Genomic DNA, 19,770 nt, shown 5'->3' with positions numbered 1-19,770 from the left:
AAACAGTGGAAAGTTGCGAATGGTTGAATGAAGTGGCCTCGAATCTTCGTTGGCAGAAGGTCTTTAGAGAGAATGGAGATTTGGAAAGAGCGAGGGAGGAAGAGGTAAAGGCGGAAGGATGGATGAATATAGAAAGAGGGTTAGTAACCACCCCTCTGAGGTACCTACGTGGCATTGAGTGGCCTGGCGATGGTCGTGGCGCGGCCTGGCGCGCCAACTAAAATTGAATCTGTGGACTAAACTTCGGTAACCTCATCATGAAACCGAAGCTAAAGCTATCCATCGCTTGCACCATTCTCGTTCTCTTCTTCTTTCTTCTTTTTCAACTTCCACTTCTTTTCATCTTTTCTCTCTTTTCATTTTATCATAATCGGGGAAAATATGTTTCCATTTGTGCGTCCCCCTTCGGATTTGCTTGGAAATGAGAGATAAATGATTTCGAGTATTATACTTAAAGGGGGAGGGAAAAAAAGTATCTATATATATGTACTTCTCGTCCATCAAATGAAATATTGTACACGTATCTCGCATTTCAAAGGAACGATGTTAACATGTGACGATAATGTTTTACAATGACGAAAGAGGAGACAAAATGGAATAGGTGAGCGCATTCGGTTCGTAAATTCGAATTTGATTTATCAAAAAAGGAGAATCCGATAAAAGCTCAAAATATTATTCCCCTTCGATGTTCCGTAGCACTTCTTTAATGTATCTCTATTCTATACTCTTGTTTAATGCGTTTCTGCTTGTATTGGATATTAACGGAGAAAAAGGAGACAACGGCATTAAGGAGTAACAACGAAAAATGTTAACGCCGGAGGGCCGATCTCCCTCACCACTCTTTCTCCTCTCATCCTCTATTCGATCCTCCTCCCGTAAGTTTGCATACGCTGACGCTGGTAGACGACGTTAAAAAGGCTAGAGTTCCCTCTCTCGATTCAATTTGCGGATTACGATGTTCTCGAATTGCGTTTAAACGAATTTCGCCCGCTAATGGCGGCCTCCTCGCTATTACAGTATATCGAGCAGACAAACAACTTTACGAGCACTTACCCTTTAGCTGCGTCGGATCTATATACTAGGGGGATCCATGGATGAGAAGGAGAGAATGTGGCAACGGGGGGTTTGCATTCTCTACGAGAGGGATTGGAAAAATCAATTGGACTTCTATATGGGTGAATATGTGTGTATGTATGTGTACGAGAGAGTGAGAGAGAAGGTGGGAGGGAGAGAGAAAGAGAGAGAGAGAGAGAGAAAGAGAGCGAGAGAACCTGTTACAAGTTCGAAAAAGAAAAAGTTGAGAATCTTAAGATTGCTACCTCTCACATTCAATTCGTTACACTCGTTTAACTTTGTCCATTCGAGTTATGCAGAAGAAACTTTCTTTCCATTCTGTCGAAAGATCAAAGATTCGATGGAACGTGTTGATACTCTGAGATTTTTTAAATCTTTTTTTTCTATTTTATCTAAGAATTTCCGATTTACTTGAAAGCCGAATAATAATAATTTATACTAAAAATCTTCCCTCTCTTTCTACATAGTCACTATTTGCGTTTCTATTTTCTTTTAACTTCAGAATTCGTTGACCTAGTTTATTCAAGTATCCTAGGCCAATGGCAATCTATCCGAAAATTGACTTTTTACTCTGGACCACTCGTCCCTTTCTATTCGTCGATGGGACAATTTTCTTGCGCACCACTACGAAACACTCAAGACACGATATCCCAGTCGGGTAGGACACTCCTCTTAATTCGGAGATAACGTTTCCTTGAGAAAAACCTATTTATCTCTCTCTCTCTCTCTCTCTCTCTCTCTCTCTCTCTTTCTCTATCTTTTTCTACATACCCTCTTTTTATCGAAACAACGCTGGGAAAGCTCCGAGACTGAGAAGAAAATGAGAACGACAACGATGGATGAACGACAAAGATACTGTTTGTGCCTATGTATATTTTTGCCAGACGATTAAGAAAAGAGAAAATAAGGAATAAAGCCAGAGGGGAAAGAAATCCTTCGATTCTGTAAGACGTGCGAGTGCTTTTATCCGTAAGCAATTAGTCGAATTGATCCCCGGATAGATAGTAGTAATCGTGAGGGTGGATGGTGGTGGTAAGGAGTGCTAGGAGGGGAGGGGAGAGTTAGGGCAAATGCCGTGACGGCCGGCGGTGGTCTTCGATAAATTCCATGCATCCACTCTCGCCCACGTAGGCTAACGTGCATACCACGCAGGTAGTATACGTGGCAAAGTGGCACGGTGCCGGGACTTGCGCCCTTGTTACGCTCCCACGACACGTAGACCCCGCGATGTAACGGTAACTATAGTTAGTACGTGCTAAGTGTGCGCGGCCAGGGATTGCCCTATTGGCAGTGGCTCTCTCTCTCTCTATCTTCTCTTTCCCTTTCTCTCTATCTGTTTATCTATCTATCTATTTCTATCTCTCTTACTTATTCGTTCTCTATGTATTCGTTCTCCGTCTTATAGATCACACATATGTACGTGGATAAAAGCGATATTCCAGCGTGATCTTAGAGAGATGCAATAATGGTAGTGCCTCGTGCATTCATACTAACATCTCTTATATTCTCCTATCTCATTTAGTTATTGACTTTTACTTATGAGATATTAAACATTATTAAGCTTCTCTTATTATGGAAGGGTTATTATTGGATATACATATGTAGTTATGTACGAGAACTCGATGGAATCCACTTATCTTGGTGACAACACGATATACGATTCGCTGTATACGACAATTTCTATTTTTGTCTCTCTCTCTCTCTCTCTCTCTCTCTCTCTCTCTCTCTCTTTTTCTCTTTCCTTCTATTTTGACTTAAGTTTTCTATCATGGTTCGATTCGAAGGAAAAAAACGAGAGAAAGAGAGAGAGAGAGAGAGAGAGAGAGAGAGAGAAAAGGAAAGGGTAGGAAAGGCTTTCTTTTGGTGGTGCGAGAAAGCAGCGATGAGAGTGGCGCTTAGTGCGACTAAAAATCACCCTGGATCTTTGCCAACCTTGTTTCTACCATTAACGATGTCTTTTCCTCATGTCTATGATTATAACTTTTTTTTCTCCTCCAGTTTCTTCCATCGCTGAGGCACCGCCTTACCGTTTCTTCTTCTTTTATTTTTCTTCTCTACTATTTCTTTTCTTTTCTTCTTGATCCACGTCCATGTTCTTTTCTCTTCGAGTTCTCGAGATCGACGCCAAAGTCTACTTCTACGTGCGAGAAGATGTAGTCGAGATGGTAGAATTCTCGTTTTTTTTTGTCTTTCTTTCTTTCTTTCTTTTTTTTTTATTTCCCTTTTCTATCTCACTCCCGTTTTTCAAGGATGGATGGAGAATAGAAGGCGATCTTTTTGACGAGACTTTTTAATTCGTAATTTAGCACGAAGCAAGAAGTACCATTACCCGCTAATCGACGGTGAAAGGAGCATGCACGTGGAATAATTAATTTCTTTAGGTACAACGTCAATATTTTCGTATGAATCTTAGAAAGAGCAGATGGAAGACAGAGAAAGAAAGAGAGAGAGAGAGAGAGAGAAAGAGAAGAGAGAGGAGACAGGGTCCATTCGAATTTCTACGTGGGTCACATACAGATCAACCGGCCTTGCTACGTTTCTACATCCTCACCATACTCTTTCTTTCCCTCTCTTTCTCTTTCTCTCTCTCTCTCTCTTTCTCTTTCCATTCTTTTTTCCTCTCTTCGTTTCAGTCTCTCATATCCTACAAGAAGTTAGCATTTCTTTTATGACCGCTGAAATTGGAACACAGAATTGCGGTAGTTTCGTGGGTAAAAGTATCGGAATAGTATGTATGAAATAAAAAGAAATAAAAATCGCTAAAGTCGACGATTTTTGGTGCGACACTCGCGAAGGAAAAAGAGATCGAACGTATTCGGAGCGATGAGGACATTTACGAGAGGTGGAATTTATCCTCGAATAAAACCATCCTCCTCCTCATCCTCTTCGTATCGTCGTTGTCGTCGTCGTTGTCTCTTTCTCTTTCCCTTTTTCCCTCCTTCTACGTTTTCCTCTTTTCCTCTCGATGTCAGACCTCCGCAATTGTTCCGAGCTCGATGTAAACTTCGATCGTATCGTTTCCCGGATAAAGGATCGTATCGTGTAGCTTTTAACGACTTTATCAATTATTTCCTTTTACGAACGATCGTCCCGCGTTCGCTTGCGCGTGCGCGGAAGCATTAAATCTCATTAACGTGATCTGCCGTTAAGAGGAGAGCTCGCGTTGACAAAGAGGAGAGCTCCCTGAGCTTTGAAATAATGACGAGCACGATATTTCAAGTAAAATCATTTACGTACTAATCGGTTAGAATAATGTTCGAAAGAACGTATCTATGTATTTACGTATAATACATAAATGGATACGGTCGAAGTATTAGCGAAATAATTACGAAAGAGAGAGAAAGAGAGAGAGAGAGAGAGAGAGAGAGAGAGAGAGACAGAGACAGAAATTCTGAAAGCACGTTCATTCTATGAGAACAAAATTCAAAATATTGTACAAAGAGAGAGAGAGAGAGAGAGAGAGAGAGAGAGAGAGAGAGAGAGAAAATTCGTGAGATTTTGTAAAAAGCATGAAACGAATTATAGAAGAAAGAGAGAAAAAAGCCATTAGAAAAAACGCGACGGAAAAGAGAAATAAAAAAATGGGCACCTGATTTGTTGGCAGCTGTGGTCGTGTGAGCGAGAGTGGCTGCGGCTGTCAACTTAGGCGGTTCTATCTTCTGCGGCACGCTGTGCGCCGGTATCGGTCCAGGATTCGTCATGGTCGTCATCGTGGTGGGCATCATCAAGGTCGACATGGTGAGCATCTTCGTGATCGGTGCGTCGCGCCTCTCTCGTCGCAACGATTCTTGACGATCGAGCGTCACGTGACACCGACACAGAGATGCTTCTTCGATCTTAGGAGATCGAAAAACGAAGAAATGAATCTTCTTATTTTTTTTATAAGTTATTTCTTATTTCTTTATTTTTATTCGTTTTTTTTTTTTTTTTTTTTTTAACGATAAAGAGACTTCTTTATCTCTTTCTCCTTGATCTTTCTTTTAATATCTCGATCAAACTAGTGTCGCTGTCCTACAATGAACACCATAACACGTTTTCCGAGGATCCTTCTCGTTTGTTTCCTATTTTCGAGCTAAACGACACGTTGTTTTACGGCGTTTCGTCGTACACGATAAACGACTATTCACCACTGCATATTATCCCCCCTTTTTCGCGTCACCGTTTGTTTTATCGCGACTCGAAGCGAATCGCGATGATCGAGCCACTTCCTCGGGACATTACTTTGCTCGTTTTCGTAGCACCGTCGTTCTCCTCGATTCCGCCAGCTTTTGACATTTGCGTTTGGTGACGACGCCGCGCCGGCTGTTCTCGCGATTTCTTCCTTTCTTCGAGATGTCGTCTCTTTCGAAATATCTCCGCCTCGAATCGCTTGAATAAACACGAGAAGAAATGTCACGCATCAAAGTTTATTTCTCTGTCTCTCTGTTTTTCCCTTTCTCTCTCTCTCTCTCTCTCTCTCTCTCTTTCTCTCTTTCTCTCTATCCCTCTCTCCCCCTCTTTCGTTCTCTTCTTTTCTTCGATCGCTCGCACGTGATTCAGAATTCAAGATAATAACATAGTGAATAGGATTTCTTCAGAAACGAGAACACTTCCTCTTCTTTCTTCTTCTTCTATTTTCTTCTCACGTCACTCTTCTCATTCGCGAAACGTCAAGGTTTACGTTAGCGCACGCGGTTACTACGCGCCTTGAAGGCGCGCGCGTGTCACCAAAAATTATTCTCACGATGTATCCGACACTCTTCTTTTTTCCTTTATCCTTTTTCTTCTTCCTCCTCTGTCTTCTTCTTTATTTCGTTATACTTTCGTTTGCTCCTTTCTTTCTCGTAGAATAGGGACACTCAAGAAAGTAAAACAAACACCAGTACGAAAAATTGACGCTGATAAAAACGAGAAGATGGACCGGTTCGTTTGTTTAAAATTTTCTTCGTTGGACTGAGGTAAAGAGATAAAGAAAAATGTAAAAAAAAAGCGTTGACGAAGACGAAGACCAAGATAAAGAGACGGATAAACGATGAACGAAGAAGGCTATATTCGCGCGAAGGAGAATGACGACAATTTCCGAGACGAGGAGAAGGAAAACGACGGTGACGAACTACGTGGAGGACGACAGAGAGAGCGAGGACGAGGAGGACAACGGCGGCGGCGTTCTCAACGCTCTCCACGCTGCGCGTTACGTCACGTCCGGCCGAGCGTAGAGTCGGAACTCGTCTGGCGGGGAGAGCGCGAAGGGACGCCTGCCTTTGCCTGCTTGCCAGCCTGCCAGCCCTGGACGCCCGCCGTCGCGACGCCCAGAGGCGCCGGCGTTCCCGAGCGTCCGCGGAATCGCACGAGCTAAGACGCGAACCGCCAGTCGCTTGCCCACCGTCGTCGCGGCACCTACGCTCCATCTCTCTCTCTCTCTCTCTCTCTCTCTCTCTCTCTCTCTCTTTCTCTCTCTCCCTCTCTTTCGGACACATATAAACTTTATACATTATTGTATTTACTTTAATATCTTTTTTTACACTTTTATAATTGTCATATTTTTTTTTTTTTATTATAACATTAAATTTATCTTCATCTCTCTCTCTCTCTCTCTCTCTCTCTCTCTCTCTCTTTCTGCCTGACGTAATTGTTACTGAAAAATTAGTAATGATTTCAAATAAAAATATTTTCATTATTTCGTCTCATTCTTCAAATCTCTTTTATTTTTTTTTTCTACCCTTTCACAAAAAGATCGTATTTCCTTTCAGCGAACCTTTTTTAAACATCGATTACGCTTCGACGATCCTTACTATCGAGCAAAAGGGGGAGAGGGTCTGTGGCCGACCGCCCACATCGCCTACGATTACTTCTATTCGAACACGTGTCGTATGAAAAATGGAAGCAATATCCGAACGATACAATGCGCCACGCGCGATAGGTTACGAGCTTTTCAAGCTAGCCTTACACTCTTTAGACTCTCCGCGTTTTCACGAGGTCCCCCCTACCTCAATTTTTTTCTTCTCCGTTTCTCAAAAAGCCTATCTTTTCGTTTATCCGTGCTATGTACGAAATAACTTTTGTTATTTTTATTTAATAATTTTTTGGATTTTTGCTGATCGCAATTTAAAATACACGAATAAGATGTTTTAAGCGAGCTAAGCTTTTACGTTCGCTACGTTGAACATTTAAGAAAAAGACACTAGGCGAACATTGTACGAATCCGAGCATTAAGCCTCGTTAAAGGCGTTCGCTGAGTAGGTCGATTATTTACGGGTCTGCATACTTTGACGCGGTGAATGACAAAGAGGTTCTTATTTTATGCCCGTTGCACGGTTAATAAGGGGTTATTTATCTTGTATTTTTATAATCTTACGGATTTATTTCCACGACTGGAATGACTTGCGCGGACGGGAATACGATCGCTTGACTTTTGTTGAGTTTATTTAAAATAAAAGTGCGGTCATTATTGTAATAGCCCTTTGTTAAGCAGAGAATGCTCTTTGATTGAACGTTATATGAAAAATTTTTTTAAAAGAGGGAGAGAGAAAGATAGGAAGAGAGAGAAAGAGAGAGAGAGAGAGAGAGAGAGAGAGAGAGAGAGAGAGAGAGAGAGAGAGAGAGAGAGAGAGAGAGAGACAGAAAAGGAAAGAAGAAAGGGAAAGAAAAAATAGATACATTGCAATGTCTGAGCTATATAAAAATAACTAATCTCTTTACTCTCCATTATCATACCTTCATCTATTTCATAATTTTGATAACGTTATTATGCCGACGTTAGCGACGTTTCACCGTTGGACGCATGCATCAACTCTAAAGCAGTTCGCGGTCTTACTTTGTACATCGATCGTATGTCGGACTATAGCTGACTATGTAGAAGAATGACACATTTTATTTTTATAAAGCTTGAGAATGAAAGCAAGCAAAGAAAAAGAGAAAAAGAGATAAAACGAATGCAAAATAAAAAAATAAAAAAAGCCTGGCGACGTTAATAATAAAACAGTGGTTACGTTTATAACGGACGAGGTTTTTCTAACCGCATGGTGATCTATTAGGGTGGCTAAAAGCTTTGGAAAAAAATTCTATCTCTCCGTAGAGAACAATGACGGAGGAGAGGAAGTGTACTTTTTCTTTTCTCTACAAGAGAAATAGGATATGCCTGTCGAATCCAATGTTGTAGTAGAGAAAGGAGCGGGAGATCGTACTCTTGTCGAATACCGATCGCCTCTTATGTCGAGAATAGTTTTTCACCGAAGGAAGTGTATCGATTTTTACAGCTAGCTCGTTCTGTTCTATATCGTACGATTGCTTTTGTTACACATACGAAGTCGTACTTTAATCAACACGATACTCGTGGAATTTAATTATATTATCGTGGGTTACCATCCCAAATGTTGTCGTCCGTTGAAACACAAGTATACCACGCGGTTTGGCGACCACATTCCTGTAAAATGTTATACGAGGGATTGAGAGAAAGAGAGAGAAAGAGAGAGAGAGAGAGAGAAAGAGAGAGAAAGAGAGAGAAAGAGAGAGAGAGAGAGAGAAAGAGAGAGAGAGAGAGAGAAAGAAAGAGAGAGAGCAGATAGATAGAGGGAGTGAGATAAGCTCAGTGACTCCAAATTGATAGAAATTAAATGTTAAAGTGGAAGCGTACCTGGGAATTAATCGCACATAAATGCGTTGGATGTATTTCTACATGTTTCGAGAGATACGCGTTGCGAACGATCGACTGATCCGGATACTTGCATAAGAATGCAGACTGCATAAATTTTCTCAGCATATCTACCGATTTGTGTTTTACGTTCGATTTCATTCCCCCGAATGGTATTATAACTATGCGTGCATATGTTTATGAAAGAGAAAAAGAGAGAGAAAAAGAGAGAGAAAGAGAGAGAGAGAGAGAGAGAAACAAAAACACGAGATATTTTCCCTATTATTTCCATCGAATTTTAATCGAACGTTATTCAATGCAAATTACAATCTAGTGAAGCCTCGAAAGTCTCTCATTTCGAGCTGATTGTTAAATCAAATCACTCGTTTGACGCTATCCATTATCATTCTGAGTTAAAACACAGAAAGTCGAAATGAGGAGGAATTCGAAAAGAACGTAACGGGTTAACATTAATTATCATTTCCCCGATGTGTATTTACCAAGCGGGAGAAGTTAATAGAACGGGAGTAGGCGCATCGTTGGGTCCATTTAGAAAAGTTTTTTCTATGCTTCGCCTTAGTGACTTAGGTATTCCCAGAGGAGCATTTTTCTTGGAGTCGTACATACATACATATGTACGTATGTACATACATAGATATATAGAAACGAACGGGAGAAACGAGTCGCAGCGATTCGAGCCGAAGTGGTACGAAGAGATACGCGTTCCGAAGTGGAACGCGGCCCGGTCTGACCTGACGCAGACCGTATCTACTGATCCATTAAGTGGCGCCCCTCGCTGGTAGTAAATCGAACTAGAGTGATTGCGATGCTACCCCTTTGACCGAATACCGAAAGGATTTCTTCCTCCTTTCGGTAACATTGATGCACGGCCAGGAGAGGAGCTCGACGAGGAACTTGCGCTACTTTTATTTCTCTCCAGTTAGGCTGAGAGAACCGCAGTGACCTATTAGCGCGAGCCACTACCAATGATGTATTCTGCCTTTTTATCGAACGTTTCTTGATTGAACGAACCCGAGAAGCATACTGATCGTACATCGAGTTTGATTAGTATTCGATGAAGATAACTACGAATCGGACTTTTCTTTCCTTATCCTCCATCTTTGGCTTTTCCCATTCTAAAAGATTTCTATTTTAAAGCTAAGCGAAGTATCCTGGTCGAAAGGAAATCGGAATCTTTTTTTATTTAGTTCGAATATTTTAATTACGATAAAATAACGGTATAAAAGAGAAGGATTACTTACTTTTTTATCTTTAGTTATTGATATTTTTATAAAACAAAAATTGGCTTTATCGCCGATGAACAAATTAAAATAGATTTGATATACGCATGGCACATTTCTTTTGCGTTTTACGTACAGTTACCAATTTTCCATGAAGTGCACAATGATACAAACTGTAAACCAAACTTTATGCGATAGTCGAATTTCTATCTTACGAATAGTCCATTTAAAAATTAAATAAAATTACATGTCCCTCTCAATAGTTTAATCTAGTTTAATTTCTTTTTCTTTTTTAACGAAACAATATCGCAAAAACTTGTATTCTGTAGTATTGTAAGAGAAAAATCTAATCAAGTTTTTTCTTTTGATCTATTCCTTTTTTTTTCGTTTCATTATTTAATCAAAATCCAAATGATGGATTCTCCAATGATGGAGAAGCGATTAGGGTCGAATTCAAATATATATATATATATATATATATATATATAGAAAGAGAGCGCAAACATCGAGGCTATTTTTGATCTAGATACTGAGAGAATGCAAGTAGCATCAAGAAACGTCTTAGTGTCTTACGGACGAGCTTTGGCTCATGTTCAAGCTCATAAATAATTCCGTTTGTGAGGGTGGATATAGAAGGGAGTCGTCGGCTGGAAGGTAGCAGTCAGGATAAACTGACATGGGGAACGTGTATGTAGTGACGTGTACCCGACCACAGAGAATCTATGAGCCATTGGCATAGAATAGCCAAGAAACGATCCACCTGTCTCGAGAGATCTATCGCGTCTATTGGAAAATCCTATCTACGACTTTTTGCCGTAGCTTATTCATAAATAAGTCAAATGTCGATATATTTTATATATGTCAATAATTAATATATGCAGATGACTTTTCTCTTCAATTGACTCTTTCCTTGAATGCACGCTCGTTAAATTGCAAACAGTAAAGTAAGTTTATATAAAAATAAACGACACTCCGATCTGATCGATTAATCGTTCATTCTCATGGTACAATAAACTACGGTTCAAGGTGTAGAATCTTCGAAAGATATAGAGCAAATAAAAAGTAGATTTTGTTACAGATGAGAGATCCTTTCGATGATTATGAAAAAGTGTGTTTTATCAATTTCCTTTGTTACGATCGATCGATCTCCGTTATTGTTAGGAATTTAATTATCTCGATAATCCAATTAACAGGATATTAAGCGTTCATTATAGTTAATACATGTACGTTTATTTTTCTATACATTACTTCTATCTCTATCTTTCTTATGTTATTTTTCATTGAACTATAATTCAATAGGGGAACAAAATACGTTATGATTTTTTTCTTATTGCCGACGTTGTTCGGCCCGTCTTTATTATGCTATTAGAAAATATCGGTAGCTAACGAAACACCGAAATAAGTTCTTTCCTTTTGTATCGGACAAGCTTCCTCGTTATCTTCCTCATCCGTGCGCATTCATCGTTAGATGTTTGTTCGACCGCAGGCGAAAAGTCTGATGAAATAGGTAAGAGAACATTTCCCAAGCTTTCTTTCTTTTCATTCACGTTTACGTGCGTTTTTTTTCATTTAAAAAACATCGTGAATCGTATAAATGAATTACAAGAGAGGGGGAGAAAGAGAGAGAGAGAGAAAAAGAGAGAGAGAGAAAAAGAGAGAGAGAAAGAGAAAGTACGAAAGAGAGAGAGAGAGAGAACCGACTATTCGAGGAGGAAAAAAACGATTACCTGTCAAAGTTTTTGCTTGTTACGGAATACATCATTAGAACTGACAAGATTCTTCATTATTCTACTTTTGAAATCGAAACGAATGAAAAGTTTTGCGTACCTATTTCTCGAATGACTTTTTTATATCATATGCCCTTTTTACATTATTTCATCATGATTATACATTAGCAAATACAAATAAATGAAAAGAGGAAAGACAAAAAAAAAGATAGGGATAAGATGAAGAAAGATCGAGTCGCATCGCCCGGTTGATTTTTATTTTCCGCATATTAGTTTGAATCTCATCGCAAATTGGCTCTTTCGCAACACCCGGAGATGAAGCTCGCCAGAGGGGGCAACCACAGGAAAAGATCTCAGAGGGGCAAAAGGTAGAGAAAGAGAGAGAGAAGGAGAAAGTAAGAAAGGAGGAGAGAAAGAGAGAGAGGGAGAAGAGAGTGAAAGAGAGAGAGAAAGAGGAAGAGAGTGAAAGAGAGAGAGGGTGAAAGAGAGAGAGAAAGAGAGAGAGGGTGAAAGAGAGAGAGAAAGAGAGGCAGAAAGAGAGAATGAGAGAGAGAGAGAGGGAGAAAGAGAGGGAGAGGGAGAAGGAACGAGTGAGTTTAACACCGATGGAAGATGGGAGGACAAAGGATGAGCCTCAGGCGATTCACTCGACATTGCTATGTTGCGGTAATTGCAGCTAATTAAGAGGTTGAACTCTCTCGTTTCTCTTGCCATCTTTCTTCTACTTGATCTTTCTTCCTTTTTCTACTCCTTCTATTCTATATCTCTTTCTCTCTGTCTAACCTTATCTCTCTATTCATCTATCCATCTCTTTATCTATCTCTATCTCCGGTATCTTCTCAAACTACACCACGTCTTTTCTCCAAAAGTTACGACGTAAGCCTCGTCTCTCTCTCTCTCTCTCCCTCCCTCTCTCTTTCACTCTCTCTCTCTCTCTCTCTCTCTCTGTACCTTCTCGCCCGAATAACTTCCATCTTGTCTTTTACTTATCCTCTAAGGAGGAAATACGTTTGCATGGTGCTAAGCTCTAGCATCATTAGATAATTGTCACGGTATATGAAGCAAGACACTTTCGATCTTCCTTTAATCCTTATATCCTTATACGAAAGTTTTATTACTTCTTTTAAATATTACTTCCTTTATCAAGTAATTATCAGTACGAAAAGAACAGATTGTAAGGATAGGAATAAATGTCAGAAATTCTTTCTTAGAATATCGATCCATTGTGTCTTAAGGACTTTTGACTTGTACAAATGATCATAGTAAGTATGCAAATTAAGCAAACGATGAACTAAAGAGAATACTATTCTCCGTTTGAAGTCTGCTTACGTATGACAGATGAGTCGATCTTCGAGTGTCGAGTGTCGAAGCAACGAGTTGAGAAAATGTTCGATATATTTCCAGAAGAATATTTCCAACATGAATTATCTGAAAATTCTAATCATTCATTTTTTTTTTTTGAATTGCCAATAAAACAGAGATTACTGAGAACATAAAAAACGTTTCTGAAAAATTAAGTAAGTACAATGGTCAAATTTAAATTGACGGTGAAACTCGGTAGGATTTAAATCTCTTACAAGTAATGAATATTGACGAACACGTTACTATAATAAATGTTAGTATATATAGGGCAATGTTTGACGATCGAAGACGCGTTAGTACAAGCAACTTACCTACGTGGATCCTTCCTCCCGATATTCAGGATAAGTTCTCAACTAACGTGCGTGATACAGAGTTAACGTGTTTCACGCACAGTCGTACTACGTTCACGTATGACGTACGGCTAGGCTAGCGAGTCAGACAGCAGCTAATCTACGTATATGAAAGCATTTAATACAGAGGTGTATACAAAGGCTGACTAGGAATAGGTGCACACGCGCATGCTAGAATCCTTTCCTTGTAGATGTCTCTCTCACTCTACCTCTTTCTCTCTCTCTCTCTCTCTCTCTCTCTCTCTACCCTTGTCTTTCTCTTTCCCTTTCTCTCTAAAGTCTATCTCTCTATCTCTACATTTATGTGCACTCGTATTGGTGTTGGCGAGATAGGAAGCAGTCAATAATTCATGCATTACTCTCGGTTATTATGCTACTGTGGTCTACCGTAGTCCGTGCGGTTGGCAATTCAGCTTTACGTTTGCTTTACCGACCATAGTGCGGACCAACTAGATATCGGCGAATCGGGCAACGGTGCTGATATACTAATTCGTAACCGCGCACCCATCGACGATAGAACTCTATCAACTTATTCATAGGAAGAGCGTATTCTATCCTGCCCTCTTTTCTTCCGATATATATATATATATATATCTATATAGTTAACCTTTATCTCCTTCTACCTCTCTCTTCGACATTCTCCTCTCCGATTTTCCATCAAACCAAATTTCATCGTTGTTCAAGACAAATTTTCGGAACTCATATTTCGATATGTGAAATATCATATTGCTTGGTCGTTTGTTCTATTCTTTTTCTTCCTTTATTTTCCTTTTCTTTTCTTTTGTCACGATCCATTCTCAGTGGGAAGTGGGAAAAGAAAAAAAGAATACATGTTCCATGTCTATGTGGCATCACCGGCGAGGGCAGACGAAATAGCTACGATCTTCTTTCTATTCCGCGTCCATACGTGTGCCGACGAACGAGCCAGTGAAAAATTAAAACATGTCTGGACGCTATTATTTACCTCGCAGTGACAGTGAAACGGAATGAAGGTAAACGGAAAGGGAAAAAGAGCACCTTTTACTACGCAAGCGAAGACCGTAACTTTCGCCTGTTTGTCTTACGCTAATTAACTGAACATGAAATATTTTCCAACAACGCCCGAGGACTTTTAGGGAATGGGGAGCAAAGAAAGGAAGGAGAGAACGTCGGAATAGCTTCGGGATATGCACCAGAGATGTTTCTATTCCATGTTTTCTTACAGATCGACTATGATCTATTCGGTGAGCTATGATTTTATCGAAGAAAGCAAGATCTCTCGATCGATTGATCGTTTTTAATTATTCCTGTGCATTCGTTATGATATAAACATTATGCTTGCATTTATATGAGCATAAAATAATTATTAATAATGCAGTACAAATATCGTAGATAGGGTCCTTTTAACCATAAATTATTATGCTAATACTTTACGTCCCAAGGCGATCTATATTAATTGACGTGTAACAGAACACCAGTTATGATAACAGGGCAAAAGATAATAATGAAGAGATAAAAATTGGCCATTCGTTTCAAAATAGATTAACATCGATGAAAAAGACCGATTAATGTCCACTTTCATATATGTTTATCTCGATAGGCCTTCTCTATAACGTCGTAAATTGGGACGAGTCCTTCTGGAATCTAATTATGTTCGATTAAGAGCTCTATATTACTCCTGAGTATTATTAATCAGATTCTATTATCTCATTAGTTACAGATACACGATGATGCAATTCGATTGTGTCGGACTTGTCCTTTATACGAACTACTTTAGCGCTCTGCTAAGTACCTATTATCGTTCGTATTAAAACAATGTAGTATCCATTTTGAATGTCTGAAAATTGATCTTACAAGGTAAACAGAGAGGATAATGATCCGTCTTGCATTTCACGTTCTACGACGAGTCTACAACGAGAAAAGAAAAAAGAAACAGAAAGAAGTGAAGAAGAAAGAAGAAAAAAAAGTGAGTCGAAGGTAAGAAAAGCAGAAAGAAGGATACCAAGTATGTACGTAATAGAAATTCATTTTCTCTTAAAACGTTGACGAGTTTCTTTCATCATAAATGTTATTAATCGCCAGAGGCCTTTCCACCTTGGCACTGTTCACCATTTCAGAGACTAAGTTTTTTTCTCCACTCGCTTATATTTTTAGTTTTTCTTATCGCTACCGCCGCTGTTTCCGCTCTTCTTAAGTTATCTCTTTATTTATCTATGGCATTATTTCTACTATCACATTTCAATGAGAATGAAGAAGGCTGAATTCCAAACTATTTTCCTAATATTAGGAAAACTTTTAATTCCTAACTAGGATTTCTTGACGAATCGTGGAAAATATGCCAAGTTTGTTAGATATTCGTAATATATGAAAAAGCGCGCAAGTGTTTTCAATAACAATGAAAAATTTTTCCACCAAAACTTTTTCTACTATTCCATCTATCATGTCTTTTTTAATATTCCCGCGGTCAGTTAAGCTCTCTAACAAATTTTAACGGGTTAGATAACATTTCCCTTTAACGATAATTCCAGATCACACGAGTCTTATATAGGCAACACTTAACGTGGTAATAACAATCAAGTAGAGTGCAAAGTTTCGTGTAAGTTACTCCATCTAACGCGTAGTCCGTCTACGTGATATAGGTACATATATTCGCTTGGAAATGTTTGACATGACTGACTCTTGCCTCATGGTGAACCTAAGAAAACGTCGTTCCTTATCCAACAAGAATATTCCTGTATATACTGGCTGAATTTTGTCGCATAATAATAAACCTTAATATTGATGCTAATCCAGAAAATTGTAGGGAGAAGAAAGAGAGATACAGATGAAGAAGAAGAAGAAGAAGAAGAAGAAGAAGAGATAGAGACAGAGATATAGACAGAGATAGAGAGAAAGAGAGAGAGACAGAGAGAGAGGGAGAGAGAGAGAGAGAGAGAGAGAGAGAGAGAGAGAGAGGTGAAAATATTAGCTAGCGATGGCCGGGTAATTCAGAGCAGAGAGATCTCTCAAGCATTTCTTATTCCAAGTTTGCGCTATGCTCTCTCGTATCATAGTGTCCGCCAGTGGAAATCGTACTTTCCTCCCGTCTCTGGTTTTGCTCACGGGCAAAGGAGGACAGAGAGACAAAGCGAAGGAACGAGCAATTTCGAGGTAGCGTTACGCAATTTACTGCCTTTTCTACCCTAAAAAAGGTCCAGCTAAATAAGAGAGAAGCTGGGGTCTTATTAGGAGATGATGGGGGGGTCCACTGACGCTACACCCTGTGCCAAGACCGTCCTCAGAAAACACCGTTCCACCTTAAGTTAACGGAAGAGAGACGCGGAAGGACGCCGGTCGTTGAGGGTAGTTTGTCAACCCTGGGCTTGTTCCTGGCTCGAGCGAACCTAATTAAAGTCCTACACTTTTCTTTCATTACCTCTTTTCTCTCTTTATTTCTCTTTCTCTATTTCCTTCTCTCTCTCTCTCTCTCTCTCTCTCTCTCTCTCTCTCTCTCTCTCTCTCTCTCTCTCTGTTTCCGTTTTCTTCAAGTTTAAGCACGACATTTTCTTTTCCTACCTTGGAAATACTACAAAGATATCTCGTTTTCTCCGTGACAGATGCTTCGTACTATTATTCAGATATCCCTAGTTATTGTCCGATACATGTCGGACATGTATTGGAGATAATATTTTCTCGAGCATTTTAATCGAATTCGATTGGTTCAAGATAAATTTTATATGTATCCCTGTTATCGATTTTAATGAATTTGCAATTAAAGTCGTAAAACATGGGATTTACGAATGATAACTTATTAAAATTGATAATCATCTTATTAGATAGATTGTGCAATTTGTTCTCTCATAGATCTTTCTGACTTCATTGGAGGAATATTCCAAGACAATCGATCAAACAAGAACGATAAATCTTAATGGAATTTCTTGTTTAAACGAGCTCCTTCCTTTCCCAAACAAAACGCATGACGCGTGACTCTGTAATTACGCATTTGGAGACGTCGAGAGTAGATGAGGGAGGAGATAGAGAGAGAGAGAGAGAAAGGGAGAGAGAGAGAGAGAGAGAGAGAGAAGAGAGAACGTATCCGGCGAGCACGAACGTTTCGGCCCTCTCAGGAGAGTTAGCTTCGATACGGTTCGCTCGTCTGTACGTTCCTCGACGGAGTTTCCCAGGCTCTCGGGTGAATTAGCAGGAGCGTTCGCCGGCTATACTTGAACAGTCGTGTAATCTCGCGTATAGGCTGTCCCTTCCATAAACGTGCACGGGGCATTGTCGGTTGCACACGAATGCCTGGGTACCCAGTGGTTACGGTAATGAAATTGCTACGCTACCCCTCCAGCTGATATTATTCCGCTTCCAACAGGAATACCGGCCGTTGCGTTGGTTGGTTTAGGGACCAGCGAAGTGATATTTCGAGAAGTTTCCTTGAAGCTATTCGCGAGCTCTCCCCATTAAGCACGTGTATTCTATACACACACACACACACTCTCTCTCTCTTTCTAGTCCTTGTATCAACAAATTCTTCTTCTACTCGACTATCATTTTCAACCACCTGACATTTATTTCCTGATTTCTCCAATCTTTAGTTCTTCTCTTTATTACCATTCTCTATTATCAAGAGAGATAAGATTCCAAAGCTATATCATCGACGAACTAAATTAGATAATTATCGAGGAACGAAAATCTCGGTTCTCCACCTGTTTAGTCAATATTTACGTCGCAAACGTTGAGCAACTAATAAAGGGATAAAACGGGGTAGTCCGTTTTAGATTACATATACGTTTTTGTTATTTATTTTACTTGGTATCCGGTTATTCCTTCGGTGTTTTCTTCTTCCGTCTTGCCTCATCCTTCTATCCCCACTATTCTTTCGTATGTCATACATAATATCTCGAATAATTCGAGCGTACTAAAAATGTAAGGATTAGCTAAAACAAAGACGCCAAGGCGGACTGGCTTTAACATTTAAATTATTCCTTCTCGTCTACCTTCCTAGCTCGTAGCTTTAGCTTGGCCCATTATCAGTCTGAGACATGAGAGATACTCTCGTATTCTGTCTTCATATACGTGCACGATCACACGTTCACTAACGTACGAGAACACATATACCTATACAGAAAGATAGTTTTAACTTTAAGAGAGATTTCAAGCAATATTAAAGATTAACGATCCTAACTCAATACTTACTCGTACTTTTCAACATCCCTTCTTCTACTTTCAACAAATCGCTGTCGGCTACGTGAGATAGGGCTCACAAGCTGATCTCATGGACTAAGAGAGCTTTCTTTTTCGGCGATGTTCTTCCTGACAGAACAATTTGCAAGGTGATATTCTGTGATGTTAAAAAAAAAAAAGGAAGAAAAAAAAGGACTCCGAACGAATCGCTTCGGGACCGATGACAGGGTTTTCCTCGAGGATGAACTTCTTCCTAATATTAAAGCTGCATTCTGTGATTCTTAAAACTGGCCTCGTATTATAGGAAACTTAGGGAAATACCGCACAGAATTGTATGAGCCAGGGAATTTGACTGGATAAATTTGAATGTACGAAAAATAGGATTGTGAAGAAAAAGAGAGGAGGAATAAGGCGAAGACTGAAAGTCGTAGAGACGTGGCTCGAGGTTGCGTGTATTTGTAGGAACGATAGAGTGAGAGAAAGGGATGAATGAAGTGAGTGAGGGTGGGAGTGAGAGTGAGGGTGGAGGTGTGTTTGAAACCGCATGGTAGAAGATGGGTAATAATGCTCAAAGACGTTAAGCGGAGAAGCTAAATGAGAGAACGGTCTAAAGACTGGAAAGTTAGTTCCTGGGTAAGAACTAGAAACCGTCGAGTGCCTCGTGCCGGTTTCAGAAGCAATCCGCGCTTCCGCCCACGAACGAAACCACTGCAGAAAGATAGAAAGGGAAATATAAAGAAAGAGAGAGAGAGAGATAGATAAATAGAGAGAGAGAGAGAGAGAGAGAGAGAGATAGATAAATAGAGAGAGAGAGAGAGAGAGAGAGAGAGAGAGAATGGAGTTTGCTCTCCCGAGAAACGATGGTTTTCTATCCTTCTAGATATTGCCTTTTATTCTTGGCAGAAAATCATTGAAGACGTTTCACAAGAAGAAAGTAAAAGGAAGTTTCGTCGTTTCTCAATAAATTTACTGGACTGACAAGCAGCGAGTCAACCTGGGACTACCCGTGAAGCACATGCTAATGTATTTGAAGAGGAGCAGTGATTCTCGATTTGATCTTATTGTTCGAACATTGATAATTTCTAATATTTCGATAGAAGATCATTTGTAATATTGAGACAATCAAAAATCGATGTTAGAAAGTATTTGTACGAAGATAAATTTTTAATTTGTTTCACTTACTTAAAATATTTTTAAGCATTTATTGACTAAGTTAAATTCTTTAGAATATACGATTTCAACTGTCAACTCATTATCTTGAG

At 39.6% G+C, this 19,770-nt stretch overlaps 1 protein-coding gene across 8 annotated transcripts in view; it reads right to left on the bottom strand.

Annotated features, from left to right (window-relative positions):
- Positions 1–19,770, bottom strand: part of LOC124422829 (nucleolysin TIAR) — a 390,007-nt gene that overhangs the window by 152,853 nt on the left and 217,384 nt on the right. The window contains exon 1 of one of the 8 annotated variants that reach the window (XM_046959755.1): positions 4,664–6,465. The exons of 6 other annotated variants lie outside the window; for them this stretch is intronic. Coding sequence is in view for 1 of the 2 variants with exons in the window: in XM_046959758.1 (XP_046815714.1) it covers positions 4,664–4,820 (157 nt within the window). In the remaining variant the exon portion in view is untranslated. Of the gene's footprint in view, positions 1–4,663; positions 6,466–19,770 lie in introns of those variants that run through there. One more of the 8 variants, XM_046959758.1, reaches the window with a different exon arrangement.

Source organism: Vespa crabro, chromosome 3 (assembly GCF_910589235.1).
Source record: "Vespa crabro chromosome 3, iyVesCrab1.2, whole genome shotgun sequence".
Taxonomy (NCBI): Eukaryota; Metazoa; Arthropoda; class Insecta; order Hymenoptera; family Vespidae; genus Vespa; species Vespa crabro.
This window is presented reverse-complemented; position numbering and strand designations above follow the sequence as displayed.